Raw genomic sequence first — 23,119 nt, forward strand, 5'->3', positions numbered from 1 at the left:
TAAGCAATTTAGACTGTGTGTTTGTCAGAGGTCTGCTCCAGTTAAACACTGATCGATCACTCAGTGTCAGTTTGTCAGTTGTCCAACTGCCAGTCATGTCATCTGAACACCAAACAGTCCGGCCTACATGATCAGCGAATCGGCCTTTCAAATGTTCTGCTTCTTTCCTCTGGGAAAACTTGTTAGACAGAAGAGTTAGATGACCTGTGTCTGAACCAAAGCCTCAAAAGCCGATGGAAAAAAAAACGTTTAAATTGACACCACAACAGTCATGTACTCCTACAGAACATTTCTGTACAGAACGTTTGATACACACGTGTTCAACAACATGTTGGGTACACGGGGAAGGTAACCATGGTAAAGCAGAGCTGAACTAAATTCTAACTCCCCCAGAACACAATTTTGATTTCATTTGATTGCTTCCAGCCCAGACGAGTCCTGTATATGAGAGAGTAGGTCTTCAGGTCTGTTTGGTAGCAGTGCCTGTAAACTGCAGTACCAGGGGAGAGAGGAAATTTAAAAACTGACAAAGAAAACATCATCAACCACACATCAACCATGTTTGTTCCCTTTATGGAGCATCAGCAGAATGGGAACTCTTTAACAGAAGAAACCAGGCTAACATCAGGCAGAGGAGCTGAAGTTCAAAATACTGCAGGATTACATAGAATACAGAATATTAAGAATGGGAGCCATGTTTCCTGCTGCACTGTGTCTTTAGTTATTCATTTTTCATTTATTTGAGAACCTTGATATTTGCCTTTTAGTCATATCGTCTCTCATTCCTTTTTGTACCAAAAAATGTACCAGACTGTATTGTCATTATCCATGTACCTACCAAACAATGGCTTTTCTGCACCATTACTCCTCTAGTTAGAATTCAAATTTTCCTATTAAAACTTTCAGTCATGCTCCATTTTCACCATTGAACTCCTGAGGTGCTTTTGCACTTCCTGCTCCTCACTGGTGCCACTTCTCCAAACATCTGGATTGTTTTACAGACGCATGGGTAATTAGGAGAAGGAACCGACTTTGGATGCTTCCCAGAGGGTTTGGGGTGAGATGGAAGGTAGAGTTTGGGTTGGAGGAGGGGCCGCCTGCAGTGGGAAGCAGGAGTGTAGGCAGTTGACAGCATGAAGCTACCTGCTGCCTAAATGAGATGAATCTCCAGCATCTGGGGAAGGACATCTATCTCCATTTCAATTACCCCACTGATCCCTGGTCTCATTGGTAGTTGCACAAGCTGGCTAATGAACAGGGCTGAGGTCTGGGAAATCGCCCCTCAGAGGGGATGGGGGGAGGACATCTTTCGAAATTTTTCATTATCTGCACAAATGAATTCCCCTTTTCATTTAATCTGTAAAAGGGTAATTCCACCTTATTTTATCTTGGCTCCTGATTTCATTTTCTGGCCCTACTTGTAATACTCACCGTAGCAATTGGTGTGGGAACATGGTGACCTTGTTACAACAGGAGCGAAAGGATAAGGTGCATTTGGCAACGGTTTGTACAGAAGACCCATGAAACAGTTATTGTTGTTGAACCTGGTTCACTAAACGTCTACTTATTTTAGCTTCTTCTGAGCGATCTTTTCTTCTCCAGCAAGATATTTGTAAACTAGTAATAAATAAAATGTTAAAAATTGAATTATATTTAGGGGCATTCATCTGAGGTTATATTTATATTTAAAAATATTTTATCCATAGAACTTCCAGGTATTTCTGTTTACATATTTAATCACATGAATCTGGATCAGATTTCTGTTTCTTCAAATTTGTGGTTCTTTTAAAGCACCTCATTTTCCCCAATCAAATATGAATAATCAAAACAAACGTGAAATAAGGTCATATTGTTTTCCCGGAGTTCATGCACAAAAAAATTAAAAAGTTATAATGGACAGTTTTCAAGTCTCGAGTCATTATCATGCTGTCTTTGAATGATTAGATTGTGTTCAACTTAACAGGATTATTAGCTTACCGGCTAACAGCACAGCAAGTTCCTGCTTGTACAGTACTAACATCCCTTGTCTATTGTGACAGTGTTGAGTGTAGCCACAGGGAGGTACAAAGTGAGCAGCACACCACTCCTTTTAGGTGAAAAGGCCTGTACTGTAATATTTCCACCAATAAACACCTTGTTATTTCATCAATTATAGAAAGCTTTAGCTCTTGTGCTCTAATGGTGCTTTAACTGCAGCTGTGCTTGTTGAAAAATTCAGAGGAGCTGGCTTTAAATCTCAGCGTCTTCCAACTTCTTCAATCTACAGGAAGTGCTGTTAGGACTTTGCTGCGAGTGCGGAGGAATCAGATATTCTTGAATGTACTCCAGGATGCTGTTGGCTCCCAGGCTAATGGTTTGATGGTCTATAGATACACAGCGTTCTCAATAATTCATAGCTTCTGCTCTGTGCTTAATAAAAGCACTCTGCAACTGCAACAGTGTCTTAACATTCGCCTCTTTGTTTTCTGGAGCCGACAGTGGAGGCTGTTCTTCCACTGCTGGGAACTCAATCCAGAGGAGGACGTGAAGTCATTTATCAGGGAACCTTTCATAAAGATCCCAAAGTGACTTGATTGTCATGGATGATTTTGCCTGTCCACCAAAACACTCAGTCCAAGTGATGCTCAATCGTTAATTCAGAGAGTAGGCAAATGTTCATAATGTAAGATTTTTGCAAAATGAGTTTGAAGAAGTTCCTTTTTTTTTTTTTTTTTTTTTGGAAATTAAGTAGAATTGAAAGAAAATGGCAGTAGAGTGACTCATCAACACTCCTTTTTGAAGGATTCTTCTTTCTTCAAATCTCAGTCACCAGTAGTAATTTCCTGGAGTGGTGAGTGGCAGCAGGGACACAGCAGCATTAATTCCTGATTAGTTTTGTCTTTTTCTCATCAGCCGCAATCTTTTTTTCCTCTTTGTAACAGACAGAAGACGGAGCAGCTAAGGTGGTGGGGGATTGATAGCCCTCGAGAGGCAGCAAAGGAGTTTTATTAAAGAAAAGAAAAGAGTTGCAGAGAAAATGCATTTATTTGCAGCTCATGAGGCTGTAGCCTCTTTTTTTATGAAATTAAAAAAACATCTTTGTGTATCATAATAGATGTTGCAGAATTTATTTCATTTGATTTTTGAAGTGATGTTTTTCGTCCCTGCAGAAGGCCAGCATTTCTCAGGTATTTTTTCATTTGAGCGCCCTTTGAAACATCATTGTTTAATGATACATTATTATAGGCAGTATGAACATATTGTCATGTTTTGTTTTGTTTTCTACCCTGCAGAGGGTGCTGGTTTGTATGAGAATTCCAGATATTTCACTTTTTCTTCGATTCTTAAGCCTGGAAATTCCAACAAAATCCTGCCTGCTTACGGCACAGCAGCTATAGTACTTGATAAGAAGTAATAACAAAAACAGCTTATACATGCATTTTCATTTATGTTTCAAGGCGGTTTTCTGTCATTTCATGTCTAAATATGCTTCTAACTTATTTTTCCTTAGGTTTTGACATCATTTTTTTTTATTTTTCCCCAAACACACTATGGAGGCCAGCTCTCTCTATCTTTGCATTGTAGTGGGCCTTTACTTGTCTATATGTGTAGGAACAGTATGTACTTGAAGCCAAAAATACATGGTATGGCAGGTAGCATTTTTTTCTTTCTTTTCTTTTTACTTTATCTGATGCCATTCAAGCCCGTAATGAAGAGTTCTATAATTCTGGCACAGACAGATCATTCCGATTTCCTTCGGTTTCTCCATTTTCACTCGCAGCAGCCTTGACAGGCTGTCCAGCAGATGTCTTCATCACAGATATTTTAGTCTGATGCCAAGATAGGCTGGAGATTGGCTGGAAAAATGGGGGGAGAGGTGAGAGAGTGGGAGATGGAGGAAGAAGTGGAGAAGAGTTCACACATTTTCCCAATTATACTCATTTAATTGTCTTCTTATTTGTACTGTTTTTATACTATTGATACTGCGGATTCCATCAAATGAAAGTGGAGACCACTTTGGAGTTCTAGAGTGATTCCACACTGTGTTTTCTGTCTGTTTTAGTTTTACTCTGCAGAATTCTGTGTGAAAAGCCTTCATGCCACACATGCTAATTGGCCCAATTTAGCTTGGTTGGATACAGGTCCCGCGCTTGGCCTGGCATTGTTTTTGGCGACTGGTTCCCCAGCATACAGCAGCCGGGCAACGGCAACCATTGCTGTGCGTTGGGAACAGCTGGCAACAGATGCAGCTGCTTGATTGTGAATCAACTACTATTGTTGTCAGCGTTGTGCGGATGAATGTGTTAGAAGCTACGAGTGTCCCACCCACGGAGGAAACACACAACCACAAACAAAAGAGGGCAAGAGAACGGAGCTCGTAGGATTTGTTCTTGTGCAGTTTCCTGTCAGAATTTCTCAAAATGCAATCACTGTCGGTGTTGGGGAAACAATTATTCCAACACAACAGCATCATATTTACAATGATCAGAATCAGTCTTCTCAAAGGATATTTCTCCTTTTTTATTTCAAATTTTTCTTTAGCTGCTATTCTATTACTACTTAGCCATTTTAAGTAAATGTGAACTTCAGAGTTTCATTCATACACTAGTAAAAGAGTCGTTTGGCCAGAGTCTATGGGTGTCCACAGAGACCTGACCCATGATCCCACAGCATATTGGTTCCATGATTCACAGTGGGATTTTGGGTGGCTCTGTCCTTGTAACATAGAGGAGATGTGTAAGAAATCCCTTTTCTCCTTTTTTTTGTTAAACAGTTCTGATAAAAGATTCTGTCAGACACTGTCCGTTCAAGGAGACAAGGTCGAGATGCCACATCTTTTGATGATGTCAAAATGTGAACCATTAATAATTTTGAATGATGAAGACATACTGTATATATACAGTACATATATATATTCACATGCATATTTCAAGGCCTTTTGGTACCTAACATGTCCTTGGCCAGCAGCTCCCAACTGTTCTGACCTCTGACCTCTTGAAATGAAAGTGTCCTACAGCGCCCTCTCAGGGGAATCATCTGTGCTTTTGACCATATAAATTCATACGTTCTTGTTTCTGTGAATAATTCTCCTCCTGTTATCAAATTCCTAGTGACATATTTTGCCAAAACTTTTCATGTGGTAACTTGTGTTGTACTGTAAAGAATAATAATGTTGGTTAAAATGCTGTTAAAGAAAGCATCAGAAAAAAAAAACAGATCCAAAAGAAAATTTAGAGGAGGCGGGATTAGCTAAAGGTTATAGCAGAGGTAACTAATAACTAAATTAGTTCATTAAAAAAGCCAAACCACGTTAGAAAAGAGGAGACCACTCTTAAAAATCTGCTAAAATGTGGGACTAGATATTTTAGCAACCTAGAAGTAATATATATTATATAAAGTAATGCAACTAAGTTAAATTAACAATGAATAAACAAATTGAATTATTTGTTTTCTCAATGAATTGGCTACTGTTTGTATAAAGTCTGTCAGAAAATCTGTTAAACATGACTTATAATATGTAATATATCTGATATTGCTAAAATGTTGGGGAAACTATGTATGATTAGTTGATACCTGTGTGAGTTTTTTTTTCATATTTTGTTGATGTAATTGTTAGCCTTCACAGCTCACACAGAGGAATGAATACAAATGACTAGAAAAAATGTCCCAAACAAGGACTTTAGTTTCATCATTTAATGATGGACATGGCATTTTCTGCAAAACCTTTTAACCATGGGACATTTTGCAAATCAGTGAAGTGTCCAACTGTTTTTGTGCTGTTGGTGACTTTAAATACCACGGTCAATCTTAAGTTTGCTTTTTTTTTTAATGTGGATGACCTTTCGTCTGCCTTTTTTTTTAGATGAAAATTGCTGGGTCAAAAGTTAAATGAAGCGCCGTAAAAAAAACTATCCGAAGGGAAAGCTGTTTTGTGATTATTGTCTTGAATTTTAATGAGTGTGGATATGAGACCTTTATTGTTTCACAGGGGTATCTGTATTATTGTCTAAAATACACTCAAGACAATGAAATACTCAGAAAGGCATATAATCATGTAATTCAAAGGTGGATGAAAAAGAAAGTCTGACATTCCCCGTTCTTTTTGCTGTCATATCTTTTTTGTCATAACACAGTTGTAGACATTTCCATTTTTTTTATTGGAACTATATCTGTTCCTTCAGAAACATCACACAGTTGGCACAGGATTGCACAATTAGCATATTCATGAGGTGAAATACAGTGGAAACTTTGGAGTTGCAAGCGACAGGGGGTAGGAGCGTGAGGCGGTGGGCTGCTGCCACCGCTGCTGTTGCTGAATGTGGGTGTTTGTTGCAGAACAAAAAAAAAAAAAAAAACACAGATGGTACGGTGACTTTGAAAATCCAAATTTAGGTGTGTTTTCATGAACTTCATGCTCATTGGCTGTGTAACTCGTACAGTCAGACACAGTTGGGAAACACAGTGCTGTGTGTGTTTGTGTTCCAGATTCACCACTGAGATCATGTTTGTTTGTTTGATTAAGTTCTGCTCAGTACCAGGAAATGTCTTTGTCGCTGTTAATTTCTCTGTGTGTGGCCCAACATGCAGATCACATGACTCTATTGTCCACAGGAGGATACATGTGTGAAGGATAGAGAATTCTCATAAAAGAACAAAGAAGTTAGAATCAAAAAGTCCCAGTTTAATTAAAGCAACAATGAGATACGCAGTTGACAGTATGTACAGGAATTGTGAAAATGCTGCCCCCTACTGGGTTAGCTACTGCTAAGGCAGAAAAGGTTAGTTTTCTGAGGAGGGGCATTGTCAGCCCCCAAAAGAAAACTGTATGTTGACAATTTTAAAATAGGATTTTCTTTTTAATACATTTAGTACATTTGTTTCAATATCTGAGCAAATAATGTTTTACATTGGGGAACCAATAGGGGGCTCTGCAGTCAGGTGTGGATTGCAGGTGACTCCCCAACACCCCCGAGTCTGCAACATCTTATCTCTGAATAGTAAACATCTTCCAGGGAGGGTGTGAATTGAATGAGTGTTAAATTGTGTTGATTTTTACAGACCAAGAACCAACAATGAAGGCTGTAATTATTACCAGCCCTCCTCATCCTCACCTTTGATAGTAAAGTCCATTTTACCCGTCTGTAAATGCTGGTTCTGAATTTGTCATCCAAAAGTATTGTTTATTTAAAAACAGTTTGAAGTTTTCCCCAGAAGATGTAAAATGTATCTATAAAATGCTTCTATTTTTTTTCTCCTCTTAAGAGTAAAATGTCACATTGTAACCAATGGAAGGAGACACCTTCCCATTTCAGTGCACTGTAGGCTGCTCCCCCTAAATAGACATTTACTGTTCTTCTCTGAGTCTTTACTATTTTTACCTGTTCATAAAATTCTGTCTTTGACATTTCTGCAAAATCTTCAGCCATTTTTTGAGACAGCCTTCAAGTCCTTAATAACAATTGGGATAAGTGTAAGCTAAGCATCCAACCACACTGTTGTTGCTCTATTGCTCTATAATTGGATGAAACTTTTTGACTAGCTTTTAAGCTTTTAAGATTTCATGATGTCTATGATTATATTCATCAAAACATTTTTTGTACTTTTGCAAGTAGTAGAAAAGTATTCAACAAAGTGGATGAATACATATCTAAGGAAAAGTTCTGCAGTTTTCAGTTTCCATAACCCTAACCCTACATGGTGGTGGTTGGCTCTTTTTCAAACAACTGTATGAATTCTTGATAATGTTTGTTGTTTTTGTGATATTTCTTTATTTTTGGTTCACTTTTTTTGACAGTTTCACAATTCTGTCATTCCGCCTTTAGTGTTGAAAGAAGAATAAAGGATTTTTTTTTATTTGTTTGACACGCCTGGTTTTGTATGCACATTTGTTTCAGACATGGCTCGTCGCTGGTGCACCCTAGAGGGCGGCTTCCTCAGTTACTATGAGAGTGAGCGAAGCTCTTCAGCCATCGGCAGAGTGGACATCAGCACCGTGGTCAGCCTGGCAATTAGCACCACGGAGACTATGACTGGAGCAGGGTAGGAACAAACACACACACATGCGCACACACACAGTCTCTGACTAGTTATATTTAACTGGATCCTCCACCCTAATCTGATTCAGTATGGTTATTGGAGTAGGGATATTAAAATGAAAATTAATGTAAATCAATATCCATTGGTATAAAAAAGGTAATTTACACATAAATCAACCATTACAGCTGTTCAACCAGGTTTTAGGGCTCTCATTTACACTCAGCACTGAAATTATCCCTCATTTGAATTGCATAATTTTCCTGTCCTGCACTAAATCATAATGAATATGTGACTGCCGGCTCCCCTTGAAAAGCATAAATGTTACAAGCAACAAAAAGCCCTTCATAAGGATTTATTTGACTAAATCACAGTGTTCTGCTCCTGTTATTCATATATGAGTGAGCTTCAGCCGGAGTTAGACACGTGAACACAAATGCAGAAGCGCAATCTGCTCAAGCGTTTTTATTGCTCGTCATATGTTTGATTAGCATAATCTGATCTGAAGCATTTTTCACATTAACAGAATCCATCAAAGCTTTATTGGTGCTATATTTTCCTGTTTACTTTAGCAGAAACTGCAGGCGGATGATGTGCTGTTTAACTGCCCTCGCTTCATTCACTGTACACTTGCACTCCGCTCTCCCATCGCCTTCCTGAGATTATGATTCATTTCAAAAGTTGCCTCTGAAGACAAACTTTTCTTTATTCGTCCTAAGAAATAAAATAAAATAAAAAAACACTCATGGAAGAAGCAGATGTCTCTATCCTTTTTTGTTTCTCCCCGCTTCCCGTTCCCACTGGATCTCACACTGTATCTGTGTTCGTTTGTGAGACGGTTCCCCAGCAAAGCATCTGATAATGGCTTATGATTAAAGCATGAGGCAGGCCCTTAATGACAGCAGCAGATGCTGTAAAGACAGAACAATGTTTTTTAACTCTAAATGTTATTTATGCAGCTAATAGAAACACATCTGCTCGGCTAAAACTGTGACCTTTTTAATGAGATGGATGCAAACACGCAGCCGTGATAGGTTACGATTACAATATGGAAGCGCACTCCATCTCTTATGCTAGTGACTTGGCGCAATTTGTTGCACTTTGTTTGTTGCACTTCACAAATATACAGGTCACAGCGTCGCCCCTGCAAACACTGGTATTCCTGTGCTGTCGGTGCAGTTACGTCACACTACCTGCACCTTTAACTCACTGCTCCTGGAACTCGCAGCATACACAGGAATCCATGAGCGCAGTGGTGCCTCACCTTCTGACTGTCTGTCACGCATGAATATTAACGTATGCAGATGACACTCTGCTAACAACAGCCTATCGCTGCTCTCCAGGAGGCCCATGGTGTTGCTTCCATTAAACACGTTTGGATAATTACGGCACGGCAGAAGACTCAGAGAATAACAACGCAGCCCGCTTGCATACATTTGCTAAAGTTATATGAATCGTACAACTCAACTCCCCAAACTATTAAAACAGCTCTCAATATGTTAGCTTTTGATAAGTTTACAGAGTTTTTCCGTGACTTTTTTGTGACTCACCCTCTTCTTGCAACCAGAATATTTCTACCTAAGTCACTTCCCAGCTTCAGAGGCAGCTAAAAACCATGGGAACAAACCTGTCTGTGTTCTCTATTAAACTTTCCATTGTCTCTTTAGCTTTTGCTATTCCTCTTCCTCTGTCTCTCCTTTTCTCACTTCCTTTCCTCTCTTTCACAGACTAAAACAGAAATAGCAGAGTTTGTAAAGACGTTCAGCTCTTAACTTTGTAAAAGGGATGGGGTTTATATAAATATAAATTCGAGGACTGGGGAATTAAGACTTTGACTGAGTACACACAGTAGACAGACTATAGATAACTCTGTGCATGTTAAAAACTCAGGTGTGCAGCAGCAGCAACAAGCTGAAGAACTGTCAAACTTTACACAGGATATAAAAAAGCAGTATATTTTTCTAGCTCACTGGAATAAACACAAACTCTGTGGTCAAAATTGGAAACGTGCTGTTTTCTTTCCTGTGAGATGAAATTGAGGGGTTTAGTCACAAAGTCGGACAAATGTAGATTTTACATATAATCTTTTTACCATCTTTTATTTGTTATATTTTTATTTTATATTTATTTTATATCGTTTTATTAACCATAATTATAAGGATGTAAAATTAGATTTTGGAAACAAATCTGAACATAAAAGTGCCAGATAAATGACTGTAATTTTTAAAAAGTAAATTATTTCTGCTTCAATACACAAACAGATAATGTGGTACAAAGCAACTTTTTTCTGTGAAACTTTGGCATCAATTATTATTCATAACTGTGTATGTGTCTGTTGTGTTGCCCATGTGTGTCACCCCTGTAGGTGTTACTGTTTGTGGACCAAACGGACCAACTTATTTCTCACGGATTGCATCTTAAAATTGCATTTTGACCCATGCTTATTTGCCTCTGGAAAATTAGTACACTGTGGTTCTTCAGAGAACTATTAATATAGAACAAATTCTTGGCTAACTGTTAGCTTTTAAGGTATTCAGCTATATTTTGGACAACCTCAGGTCATTTTGGGTTAATTAGTCATTTCATTATTCATCTTAGCTATATGTTGGAAAAATGTCTTCCCAAATATTTCAGGTTGTTTGATACTTTTACTGTCAGTCTTTATACTTTTTTGCTAAATTAAGGCTTTCTATGTGGTTTTTGTTGCGGAGTGTTAGTGGTGTTATATTTTACTGAGGTTTTGAGTTTTTTTTTTTTTGCAATTTCTTTTCCTCTCACTGTGTGCTGTCATTTTATATGGTACACCATTTAAAAATGACACCTCCAACAGTGGCCTTGTGTTTGAGGTCTTTTGTTGTTCTTCTTGTCACAACAGCACCTTTTACTTATTTTCTGTCTGTTTACTTCTTGTTCTCACTCTCACTTGTGGCTCTCTCAGGCCACTGTCTCCCTTAGGGACACAAATAATGTAGCCTTCATCTCTACTCTTCCCCATCTCCGCTTTCTGTCCTTTTCTAATTCGACAACATCTTCCCAGTACAGTGTCATACCCACTTCCTCCATCTCTCTGTCTCTCCCTCCCTCTGGGATCCTCTCTAACAAGCACTTCCACACCGGCCAACAAGGAGTACATGGGAAACGGGGAATGCACGATAAGGAGGAGGAGGAAAAAGGTGGGGGTCATGTGAGGTCACACAAACACCGTGTCTCAACCATTCCCCTGACACGCGTGATAAAGAAAGCGATTCAGCACTGAGCTGACCCCTCTGTGACATGGGGCCGCTTAGACACCCACCGCTGTAGCGTTTAGTGAGTGGTAAAGGAATCCACGAGGAAATGGACACTCTGACCTGTATAACTTTAATGGAGGAGAGAGTAGGAGACAAACAGAAGCAGGAAGTGGGGAAAAAGAGAATAATCACTGCCTTTTTGTGCAAGACGAAGGGTTTTACCTGCAGTTGTATCTCTGTATAATGCAACCAAATATGTCAGAGTGAATGTATTGGTTCATCCAGGGGTTCTGTGTGTTGGTGCACACCATGTTGGTGAGGATATATCAGCTTCTTTAAGGTGTTTTCTTATTGCTTTTTGTATACAGCAACAGTTTGAGCCACATAGCATTTCATCTCATTTGATCTGATCTCAGTTCATCTTGTTTGACTTGATATATATATATATACTATATATATATACTACTATATATATATATATATATATACTGTAAACTGCAGTCTGTAGTATAGATAAATTCCTACTGTTTAAATATTACATTTACCAGAGTTTCCAGGGTATTAGAAAAAAAAAATCTGCTTCACATTTGTTGGGCTCATAAAAAAAAAAAAAAAAAGTTTTTCCTCCTCTTTTTAATCAGGCTTTTTCTGGGGCTTCGATTTGGTATAAACTGCAGGTGAACTGTGTGCAATTTTTTTCTGGTTCACTGTTTCAGACAAAGGGAACACATTTCATTGTACTGCTGCTGTGTGTGTGTGTGTCTGTGTGTGTGTGTGTTGTGGCAGAGCGGTGTTAACCATGGAGCTGTACCTGCAGACAGAGAGGGTTCTGATCGTTGGAGCCGAAACACAGGAAACACAGCAGGACTGGATCCAAGCTCTAACCAAGGTGACACATTCTGCATATAGCACACACACACATGCACACACACACACACACACACACACACACTTATGTGCAGACACAGCATCACACAGGATGCTACTGTTGACAGTGCAGGCAATGCTGCTCTTGTAAACTTTAGCTTAATACATGCTAAAGGTTAGTAATGTATATATAGTAGTGTTTAAAGGCTATGCTGCATGTCAGCAGTACAAAGGACATTTGAACATTAAAGACAATGCTGGAAGTCAGCAGAAATTGACAAATTCCTCCAAATATTGAATTAATAGACAAGCATAAGAAATGTTTCCTTGGCAGTAGCATCTAGCCAAAAGATAATTGTTAACATGTTCGGATGTTAATAAAGTAGATTAAAATGTATTTTGAACATACTACAGGTTGACAGAGAAACAAAGAGTTAATAAACAATAAATAAGAATTATACAACATTGTGCCTAATATAATCCTAATATAAATTCAAACAATAGCTGATCACAGCTAATAGCTCTGGACTTGAACAGCAACAGCAAACCTAAAACTGGACTAAGAAATATAGTAGCTTAAAGTTAGCTGTGGTGTAGGTACCAAGTTTGATTAAATTGCATTTTATTCCTCCAAAAATTATTTGAATGCCATCATCCATCCGTTCTACTCCACCGTAGACTGGATTAATTTGGATTCTAAACACTTTCTGAGTGAGAAAACTATAAATGACACGTTGACGAGACTCATGTCTGACTTTTAGTGCTTCATCCCTGCCAAAGTGGAGAACCTGGTGCTGAAGGACAGCGAGCTGATCGGCAAACTCTACTACAAAGAAGGTCACGACCTCTACCATTGGAGGACAGGCTGGTTTATGCTGGAAGGTTCTGCTCTGCACTTCAGCTCAGGGGAGGACGAAGGAGAGGAGGAGGTGCTTCAGCTCAAACAGCTGCAGGAGCTGAGTAAGAACATTTAACCTTTTTTTTTTAATGACAAATCGTCTGTTGTGTTGATTTTGTCCAATTACGACATCTACAGACAGGTATCAGAATTGTCCTCACTCTGGCCTTCCCAAACTAAGCTTATCTTAGTTTGCTTAGAGTAGTGAGAGGTGCTTTGATGAACGATTAGGATACAGTAGCTCCCTTTAGAACACAGTAGGAGGCGCTGGAAGTTGCTGAGATAAAGATCCTGAAAGTTTCTTCCAAAAGGACCAGGACGAACAGGATTAAAAATCAGTAGATCTGGGAAACTGTGAAGGCGAAGAGTTTGAAGATAAGGTTGAAGAGACAAGGTTGCCAGGGTCTGGACGTTTACTCAGAGGAAATATGGGATAAAATGAACAGGCTGTGGTCGAGATGAAGCTGCCAGGCAGAAACAAGAGGAAGGCCCCAGAAAAGGTCCATGATTGAAGTAAAGAGAGACAGAAGGATGGTGGAACAGACGAAGACGTAAGAGATGGGAGGAGATGGGATGAAATATGTTGTTTTATACTCATCTCCTTTTAGGGAGGATGAAGGGAGAAGACAAGGAAAATGAAAAGAAGTAATTAGGCAGATATGAAGGAGGAGATGTGGAAGGAGAAAAAGGAGAGAAAATACATTGTTGCCATTAAAAGGGAAGGGACCAAACAAAAGTAATCAACAACAAGATAAACACAGTTTAACATGTACTTGTCTTAAATATTTGTTAAAAGTCCACAGTGTAACATATTATACCTCTCCTGTAAATTGTTTGCCTTTTATGTAATTTATAGCTTGTGGCTACCATGCTGCATTGCCGTGCTCCTTGTGGCAGGGGGCCTGCTAATGGAAGTTAGCCTTTTGGCTACAATTGGCTGCATTTACATTTGTACATGTTACAGTAAATGTTCATTAATATACATTGTCCCTTTATAACAAATAAAGATAAATACAAATACAAACAGAGGGAAGTTGAAGTGTAAGAAAAACAAGGTGAACAATTATATTAGCATCTTGGCTACTATTTCTAACTTAATAATCAGCTCTGTTCAGCTCGTCAAACTGTTAAACATGGACTTCATGAATTTCACCATCAGTCTTATCTTAGCCCTGCATAAAACCAGTGCTTTGAGGGAACTGGAGGATAAGGGAATTCAGCCACAGGCGTGCATGTGAGACTACATGTTAACATAAAGTCAACCAAGGTCAGTGTTACATTATGCATCACCATGAAGTGAGTGTAGAGCTCCTTCAGTGGTTCAGGCACGTTTGTGAATGTAGGACATGATTCAGTGGCAAAAAACAGAAAAAAATACTATCAAGTAGAGTGCAGACTGCTGCTTGTTGCAGTTGAAGAAGAAAAAAAAGTAATTTAAGGTTAGTGCATAGGTGTGTTAGTTTTTCACTCCACCCCAGCAGAGGGTGCTAGGAATGCTGTTGAAACAGGTCGAACAAGTTTTCTCCAGGTACTACAGTTTTCCTTTCACAGTACAAAAACTTTATTGTACCATAAATGTGTGTGTGGGTGTGAATGTCCAATGACTGCTGGAATTAGCCACAGCTCACAACCCTGAAAAGAAATCATTTGTCAAAGATGAAGTGTGAAAATGTGGTATTACTGCCACCTACTGTCTCCGTATTCCGCTGGTAATTACTTTCATAATAGTGCCATTTTAGTAAACACGCAGAACTGACCGTTCTTCTACTACCAACTTCTACTCACTTTGTGCAGAATAAGGAACTGCATTGGTGTCCATTTTTATTCCTGGGTTTATCCTAAGGCATATTTGTTACAGCCAGAGCCGTTAGTGCTGGAGGAACAGTGTTCAGTCGGGGGCGGATGGAACAGTCTGGAACAACTGAAAGATTTCTTTAGGAACCAGAGTCTGTGACATGGGATTAACTGTTATTTCCTATTCCAGTGATACCGACATAGGAACGATGGCTTTGTGTAATGTGGAGGGATTAAATAAATACACTTTTCACTCTAAATTGCAACATGTTTTTGACATGCATCAGCACTTTACTGTAGGAGTAAAGAAATATCCTCCTCTTTGGCCCAAAGCTACATTTTCCCTCCTCTCTTCAGATTAAAAAATGTTTTTATTGTTACTAATTCTAATTTTGTAACTGTGATTAGGACACAGTTTATATCCCACAGATGTTGTGAAAAGGCTTAAATCCCCCTTTTTTTCTCTCTGCCAAGCTAGTTAACTAATTTGCAGTTTGTATAAAAATAACCTCCAAAGACAGCAGATGTATTTATCTTCTTTTCTTTCTTTAAGCTTGAGCATCTAATTAAGAGAGAGACTTGTTCGTCATATTAAGAATTCTAGTAAAAAAAAGTGAAGTGAGAAATGACAGATGCACTCAGATAATCATTAACCTGTCACCAGGCACAAATCCAGTCGTCTCATCCAGAACTGTCTGAAATTAAAGGCTTTCACTGAAGATAAGCACATTAAACTGGAGCTCATTTTGGTGCAATTTTCTTAGTGGGTTTCTGTAAAAGCAGTGGCCGAGGGCAGAAAGAGAAGTGACTAGAATTGAAGACACGTGTTGTACAGAATTGTCTTCTGGACGTTTAAATGATCAGATTTTACTACTTTTCTTGTTCACCAGAAATGGACTAAATTTAAAGCCTTTTTTTGTTGCTAAGATATAGACGATTTAGGAGGTTTGAAATGAACATGTTCATCAAGTTTGAATGCCTGCAGAGGAAAACAAATGTTTGTTATCATCTTAAAAAAGTTTTTATCTCAGTCCAACACAGACACTTGTGCTTGTGGGGACATTTTGAAAGTTCTCACTGACTGACTGAGGGTATTTGGAGGTTCAAGATTTAGGTTGTTGTTTAGGATTAAGATTAGACATTAGTCAAACAGTACGTGTTTATAAAGTGCTTACAAAATAAAAAAAAGTGTGTGTGTGTTTGAAGAGTGACAAGTGTTTTGTAATGCGTGATTGCACAGTTAAAAAACCTTCATGTTCTCAGTTCTAATCTGAGGTTTTCTCTCCCTGTTTGTGTCTGAGTACAAAAATGTCCTTGAAAATCTTTAAAAAAAAAAACACCTATATATTATTACTTGTTACAAAAGCTCATGGGAAAAGATTCTTTCTTCTGTGTGACCAAACACAAAAGGGGAAAGTTGTAGCCATTGGCACTGTTCACTTTAAGGTCTGGTCCAGGCATGGGCAAACTAAGGCCCGGGGGCCGGATATGGCCCGTTCAGCTGTTTTAAGCTGGCTCACCAAACTTTTCCAAATTGTATAATTTATTTATTTATATATGTATATATATATATATATATATATATGGTCTGGTCCAGTCAAATTAAATGTTCTGCCAGTCGAGCTCATTAATATAAACAGAAAGGTTTGTTTTTTTATTGTAGCAGAGCTTTTGTGTTAAAACCAGCCAATAGAAAAGTTGCAACTGGTGGTTTATTTATGTATTTATATTATGCTTTTACATTACTGATTTCAATATATATTATTATTGATGTATTACTACCATAATATTATATATGGAATTTTATTTTATTTTTTTTAGCTTTTTATCATTTGTTCTTCAATGTTAAAACTTTTAAGATGAAATGTTTCCAAAATTTACTCTTCTACATGTTTTTTTATTACCAGTAAAAATAAGACTTTAGTTCAACTAAGTAAATGTGTTTTTACAGTGTGCAGTGATTTCAGACATCACTTACAAATAGACTGCCTCCAGTGATCTTCTCCAAAGAAGATCATAATTCACTGCAGAAGTTCAGTAAACAACGTTTCACATCTTGCATCTAGCAATCTCCGAAAAATCAACAGATTATTTACATGAAGTCTGTTTATTTTCATGTTGACTGGGGGAAGTGAGGGAACACGATGGAAGTGCCAGATGTTGTTTCCTGCAGATTTGTGACTGCAAAGCTTCGTATCTTTTACTCCACTTTCATTTCTCTTTCTTGTTTGTCTTTGCAAGCAGCTGATTTTGAACCAACCATGAAGCAGATTACGGTGGAACTTTTTAAGCTCACCCCCTCCTTCTTATTCTTGTATCCTTAGATTTTCATTTTACTTTCAAAAGGCTGGTGAAAATAAATGAAAGATGTCCAAAAATTTATTTATATCATGTAAAGAAAAATCCTGTGTACACATTTTTATACATACATGTATTCAATAAGAAAAGTGTTGATCTTGTCTTTTAAACCTCCTTTATTTCATTCCTATTTCAGTTTTATCCATTTTTTTCCCTCTGCACATTTGTTAAGATTTGTCAGATTTGTCTGGATATATTGAATGCTTTATTATGTGGCTGCAAGAATGAATGGAGAGAACAGAGAACCTTTCAGTGACAAATGAGTCAACGCCTCCACTCCCGAGTCGTGCGGCGAAAGCTTCTAAATGATTTCTCTGCACTTTTCACAGAGATTGAACAACTCCAAATGTCAAATCTAAACAGTTCCTGACACATTATGGTGCATTAGTGCAGAATGTGTGTTGTTTCTTTTTTTTCCTTTTTTTTTTTAAATGCATTCACCCTGGGAGCCAACTTACCTCACTTCTTTGCCCTTTCCTTTATTTTCCCCTCTCAGCTGTTTCCACACATACTGAAGGTGAGGAGAAGATCCAGGTTCTGCTGATGGTGGAGGGTGGGAGGTGAGTGACACTGGGCTAGTTGGCCTCACGTTTATGATACACTGGGTTGTTGTATAAGATTAGCTTTAAGTCCTTTATTCATGCCACAATGGAGACATTTACATTTTTGTATTCATATTGCAGAACTCTGAGCTTTAACTCTGTCTTCATCCTGTTATTCATGTTGCCTTTTACCTACCGTAACCAACCAGGGTCATTGAACTAACAGTTTCTGTCACGAAAAAAGAAGTCGATGCAACCCCACACATACACCGGCTACAGATTTAAGCATTTCTTCATTGTAATGCCACCAGACTCTAATCTTGCTGGAATAATTGCCTTTGTTGATGTTTTTATCAAACCTGTTACTGAAGTACACTTGGATTAATTCATTCCTTTAAGTTGTATATACACCTTCCAGTGGACTCACCACCTGCAGGAAGGTTCAGGGGGGTTGGTAGGGTGCAGTGTGATTTGGGTGGTGGTCATGGAGACTGCTGCCCCCACGACCCGGTAACGGATAAGCGGATGAAAATGGATGGATGGATGGATGGATGGAAGTATATACAAAAAGTGTAGTACAGTAGTATAGTACCAAACCAAAAGTTTGAAAAATAAATAAAATTACTAAGGTAGCTAGATGTTTAGCACAAGTAGCTAAAGGTTCACCAAAGTGACAGTGGAAAAGGTTGAAAAAAAAAAGTAGCACAAGTAGCTAAAGGTTCACCAAAAAAAAAAAATTGAGCTTTTCACTAGTATATGACATAATTTCAAGTATGTTAGAAAGTTAATGGTTAATCAAGTTTGTCTTGACAAAAGAATACCTTAAATATGTTAATAGTTATACATCACTTATTCAATGTGTTGCAAAACGTTAGAACAGCTTGTGTAGAAGCAGCTCAAAGTAAAGGAAGCCATATTTACCTATTTAAGTAACTGTGTATATGTATTTCTCTATATTGTTTTCTTTCTTTGCAGGACAGTCTACATCCACGGCTTCAGCAGGACGGACTTTGAACTGTGGCACTCTGCCATTACACTGGCTGCAGGCACAGACGGCAGGGCCTTCAGTGACCAGCAGTTGACTAAAAATGGAGTGCCCATCATTGTGGACAGTTGTCTGGCTTTTGTCACACAGTACGGTGAGTTGCTTTCCATTACTTGGAGAAGGAAAGGAAACTTTTAGGAAGAAAAGAGGAAAAAGTTGAGCAGCACTATTACTGAGAGTTCCTGTGGAAGAGGTGATTCATACAGTGTTCTGTGTCGTGATGAGAATTTTAATGCTCTCCCAATGTTTTTGAACATAATGCTGTGACATTATTCCCTCTCTCTTTTTTTTTTTTTTTTGCTTCATTTTTATTCTAAGAATAGACAATCTTCAGCTTCTGTATGAATGCTAAAAACCCTTCTTAGTGTTAGGAAATATGAAGGATTTTATTTAGCTTCAGATTTGTTATATCTTGGTTAAAGATTAGCCAAAATAGCGTATTTTTCTCTCCACAAATCGTCACAGAAGCTTTTAAATATCCCTTAAATGTAGCACATCAGCCAACTGATTTAACTGGGAAATGTGTAAGCCTTAGAAAAATAACATAAAAGAAAAAAAAAACAAGTGCATAATAACTGTTATCTCAAAGAAAATGGAGTAGAAAGAAAAAAAAAACTTGTCCAATTAAAGTCCCCTAGTTGTTTTTCAAGGTAGCAGACTAAAATGTGCCAAAAAATTAAAATAACATCTTGAGAAATTAAATTTATCTCAGAAGATGCCAATAGTCCAGAGATTCATTGTTTGATTTTTGAACTGATATCCCATCAGGATTGTGTTTGGAGGGAGTCTACCAGAGATCTGGTGACCCTGGCCGTGCTGACCTTCTTCTGCAGGAGTTCACCAGTGATGCCCGTAACGTGAAGCTGAGGGAGAAGGAACATCAGCTGGATGATGTGACGGACACACTGAAGAGTTTTTTATCCCAAACAGAGGACGCACTTCTGACTAAGGAGCTCTACCCGTACTGGGTGTCAGCTCTGGGTACGTTGGTGCAGTCAGTGGATCACCACCAGTGGGTGGTAGCAGAGTACAACCAGAACATTCATAATACAGTGCAACTGTTGAATGAAAATGAAAATGTCAATATCTTTTTTATATATATCTAACCCCTAAAAAAGGAAAATTGATACCTGGACATGGGTCAAGATAAAAATGAAGAGTCAATGTTCTGGAAAACTTTAATGTTTCGCAGATATTTCTTGTTTGACTTGTTGGAAGTCATCCCAGAATGTGCTGAATCAGCATCTGGCAGCTTCATCATGGTGAGGTCCATTATGGTTACGGCTCAAGTCCAAAAGAGATGATGGATAAAATTGCCTTCAGGAAGTTCAGCAGCAGCAGGAAATGACCCATATGTTTTGTAGAAGGAAGTGGAAAAGAAACAAGACCGATCAAATTTTTTTGGACCAAATGTTGTCTTTATATGTTGTAATAACTAAACATAACCAAATTTGTATGAAAATTGCGCAAATAATGTTAGCAGAGCATAACATAGGTATGGTGGAACTGTTGGATGTATATACACCTGGGTCAACACGTAACGCGATTGTACATTTTTCTGTATAGATGAAAAGGAAGAGGAGCAGAGAGTAAAGAAATATTCTGCTTTCATCGAAAGTTTGCCTAAAAGTAACCGCTCCACACTGGAGGCCCTGCTGCAGCATCTATACAGGTACTCCCATACACAAACACACACACACACACACCCAGAAGGGTGGGGGGGGGGGGTCAATAAGTGTTCAATATCAGGTTCGAGGGCCAGTTCTGGCACATAAACACATTTTAATGTGGCCTTTGTTTCATATTTAGGTTCATTTTTATGGCCACTCACCATTGTAAGAAATGAACTGTTAACCATTAAGAAATATGTATGTTTTCATCAACATGTTATTTTAGCTCCTAATTTGACTTTACACCCATTTCCGGAAACATTTGGACATACCAATGTCTTTACCTATGTTATGTTAATACCAGGAAGAGAATTCCCAGCTGTGAATCACAATGTCTAACACATACTGCCTCTGATGGTGGCTAGATGTGTAACATCTAATATGTAAGTGTAACGTGTGTGGAGGTGACTGTAAAAACACTTTATTCTTCTTTTTTGTGGCTCTTTGTTTCAGGATTCAACTTTGTTCCCACCTCAACCTCATGTCCAGTGACAAGCTAGCCTCCGTCTTCTCTCCCTGCTTGTTCCAGACTCAGGGACAAATGCCACAGGAGATCAGTGTGGTCTGTGACCTCATCAACAATTACATCACACTCTTCAAAGTGAGTGAAGGATTATTATATACTGTATATGCAACAAGGGTGGCGCTTTGGTTCAGAGGCAATGTCTCTGTCATTGGTGTGGAACCCCAGGGGTCACCTCGATCGAATCCCGGTTAAGGCGAGAAAGAAAGGTTTAGGGGGGGTTGGTACGGTGCAGTGTGATTTGGGTGGCGGTCATGGAGACTGCTGCACCCACGACCCGGTAACGGATAAGTGGACGTAAGTGGATGGATGGATGGATGGGTGGCCGAGAAGCCGACAGAAGTCAAATGAGTTAATGACAAATAAAAACGTCTGTAGGGATTTTTTTAGGGGTTGTATTCAACTTCACTGTTCATAACACTGTTCAAAAATTCATTAGTCAGAACATTGTGAGGTAACCTCATTATATTAGCTCTCTAAACTAAGCTGCAGGTGGGGCATTTTTTTCCTCTAACCATTTTAGCAGAAGAATAATTGTTGCCAAGTCTTGGCTTGACTCCCGTCATGTGTGGAAGTGTGAGGGTGTGGGATCAATGCTTCCCTTGGAGAGCCGCCGGGCTTATGGGATATGCAGCCGTAGAGAAAACCAGCTTATTCCCAGCAGAACAATCCGCTCGCTGGTTCTGACGTCAAAAGAAGGTTGCATTCACTGCAAAATCGGTTGGAGACGCCATCACATGCATGACAAATAGCCATTAAGCCGAACCAATCATAAGCCTGGTGGCAACGGAAAACAGCATCAAATGAAACGAGTGAGACGTCCTGCTAATTAAAGTGCTAGTTCTGTGTTGGATGCTGTTGACAGGCCCCATTATCAGGCCCAAACACACACACGTGTAAACACACACACACATACCATGTGTCCGTTGGGACACTTTTTTTCTACAATATTCTTTGTCCTGCGTATCGACTCTTAACCAAGCAAATTGTTAATTGAAACTGATAATGATATAAAAACTATTATTTTACATATAGTTTTGAGAAATTCAACAAATGATTAAGATTGTCCCCCACTGCTTTTGGAGATGATGGTGCAGAGCTGGTGTCAAAGACCAAATTAGTTTTAGAAAAGTCACAGGTTCAGCCGTTTGCTTATGCAATGCTTTTTCCTGCCTAACTGTGGGCTCTAATTCAGTGTGTTTAAGTGAGGAAATACGGTATATAAAAAGTCTGAAAAGTACAGAAAAAAATAACTTCCTGAAAAATGTCCTGAAACAGTAGTGCCAATAAACACAACTACACTTTGGTGTTTCTCTTTATCTTATTTCATATATTTTGTAAAGGTCCTCTCAAATATTTTTAATAAATCAGATTAAATATGCTCTAGCTGTGAATTAATCATGATTAAATGTGAAGTTGTGGTACTTGCTGAGAAGACAGTCCTCCTACCTGGGCATGGAATCAAAACTTTGATTAAAACCTAATCCTTTAACCGCTTAAGATCAGAGCTGCCCTCGAGGGAAATAGATGCTGATTTTGGCAGGTTTGTAAGTGAATTTCATGACCAGTTTTGTTCTTGGGCTGCTAAACAATCTATGTCTATGTTTATATTTCTTGTGTATGAATCTAGACATTTGTAAAGCTCTTTTGGACTCATTTAAGGGTGCACCAACTTTTCTGGGGGTGCTTTTTTTGTACCTTTTTTAATGATGTTTCAAATGTTTCAGATTCAAATCTTGCCATACGTTTATGTCTTTGTCATTTTCACCGCAGATCAATGACGAGCAGGTGCAGCAGATGGAGAGAGAGAACAGTTTCATCTCACGCTGGAATGACAAGAAGGACACCACAGTAAGTCGACCCGCAGAACCCAGGAATTAAAATCACTGTCGGCGCATCGTCTCTGTGAGTGTCTTTGTCAGGTGTTCTCTGGTCATGGATTAAATAGAAAAAACAACAACTAACAACAATACACACACACACATATATATATATATATGTATGTATATATGTATATATATATATATATATATACATATATACATACATATATATATATATATACATATATACATACATATATATATATATATGTGTGTATATATGTATATATATATATATATGTATGTATATATGTATATATATATATATATATATACATATATACATACATATATAT

General features: G+C 38.4%; 1 protein-coding gene across 1 annotated transcript in view; it reads left to right on the forward strand.

Moving 5' to 3' along the window:
• Nucleotides 1-23,119, forward strand: part of arap2 (ArfGAP with RhoGAP domain, ankyrin repeat and PH domain 2) — a 97,966-nt gene that overhangs the window by 60,322 nt on the left and 14,525 nt on the right. Inside the window, exons 16-24 of the mRNA XM_008321193.3 lie at nucleotides 7,875-8,019; nucleotides 12,030-12,132; nucleotides 12,872-13,070; nucleotides 17,657-17,720; nucleotides 18,678-18,841; nucleotides 19,516-19,728; nucleotides 20,314-20,419; nucleotides 20,871-21,018; nucleotides 22,714-22,791. Coding sequence (XP_008319415.1) covers nucleotides 7,875-8,019; nucleotides 12,030-12,132; nucleotides 12,872-13,070; nucleotides 17,657-17,720; nucleotides 18,678-18,841; nucleotides 19,516-19,728; nucleotides 20,314-20,419; nucleotides 20,871-21,018; nucleotides 22,714-22,791 — 1,220 coding nt within the window. The remainder of the gene's footprint in view (nucleotides 1-7,874; nucleotides 8,020-12,029; nucleotides 12,133-12,871; nucleotides 13,071-17,656; nucleotides 17,721-18,677; nucleotides 18,842-19,515; nucleotides 19,729-20,313; nucleotides 20,420-20,870; nucleotides 21,019-22,713; nucleotides 22,792-23,119) is intronic.

The sequence above is a fragment of the Cynoglossus semilaevis genome, chromosome 1 (assembly GCF_000523025.1).
Source record: "Cynoglossus semilaevis isolate Cse_v1.0 chromosome 1, Cse_v1.0, whole genome shotgun sequence".
NCBI classification, from domain to species: Eukaryota; Metazoa; Chordata; class Actinopteri; order Pleuronectiformes; family Cynoglossidae; genus Cynoglossus; species Cynoglossus semilaevis.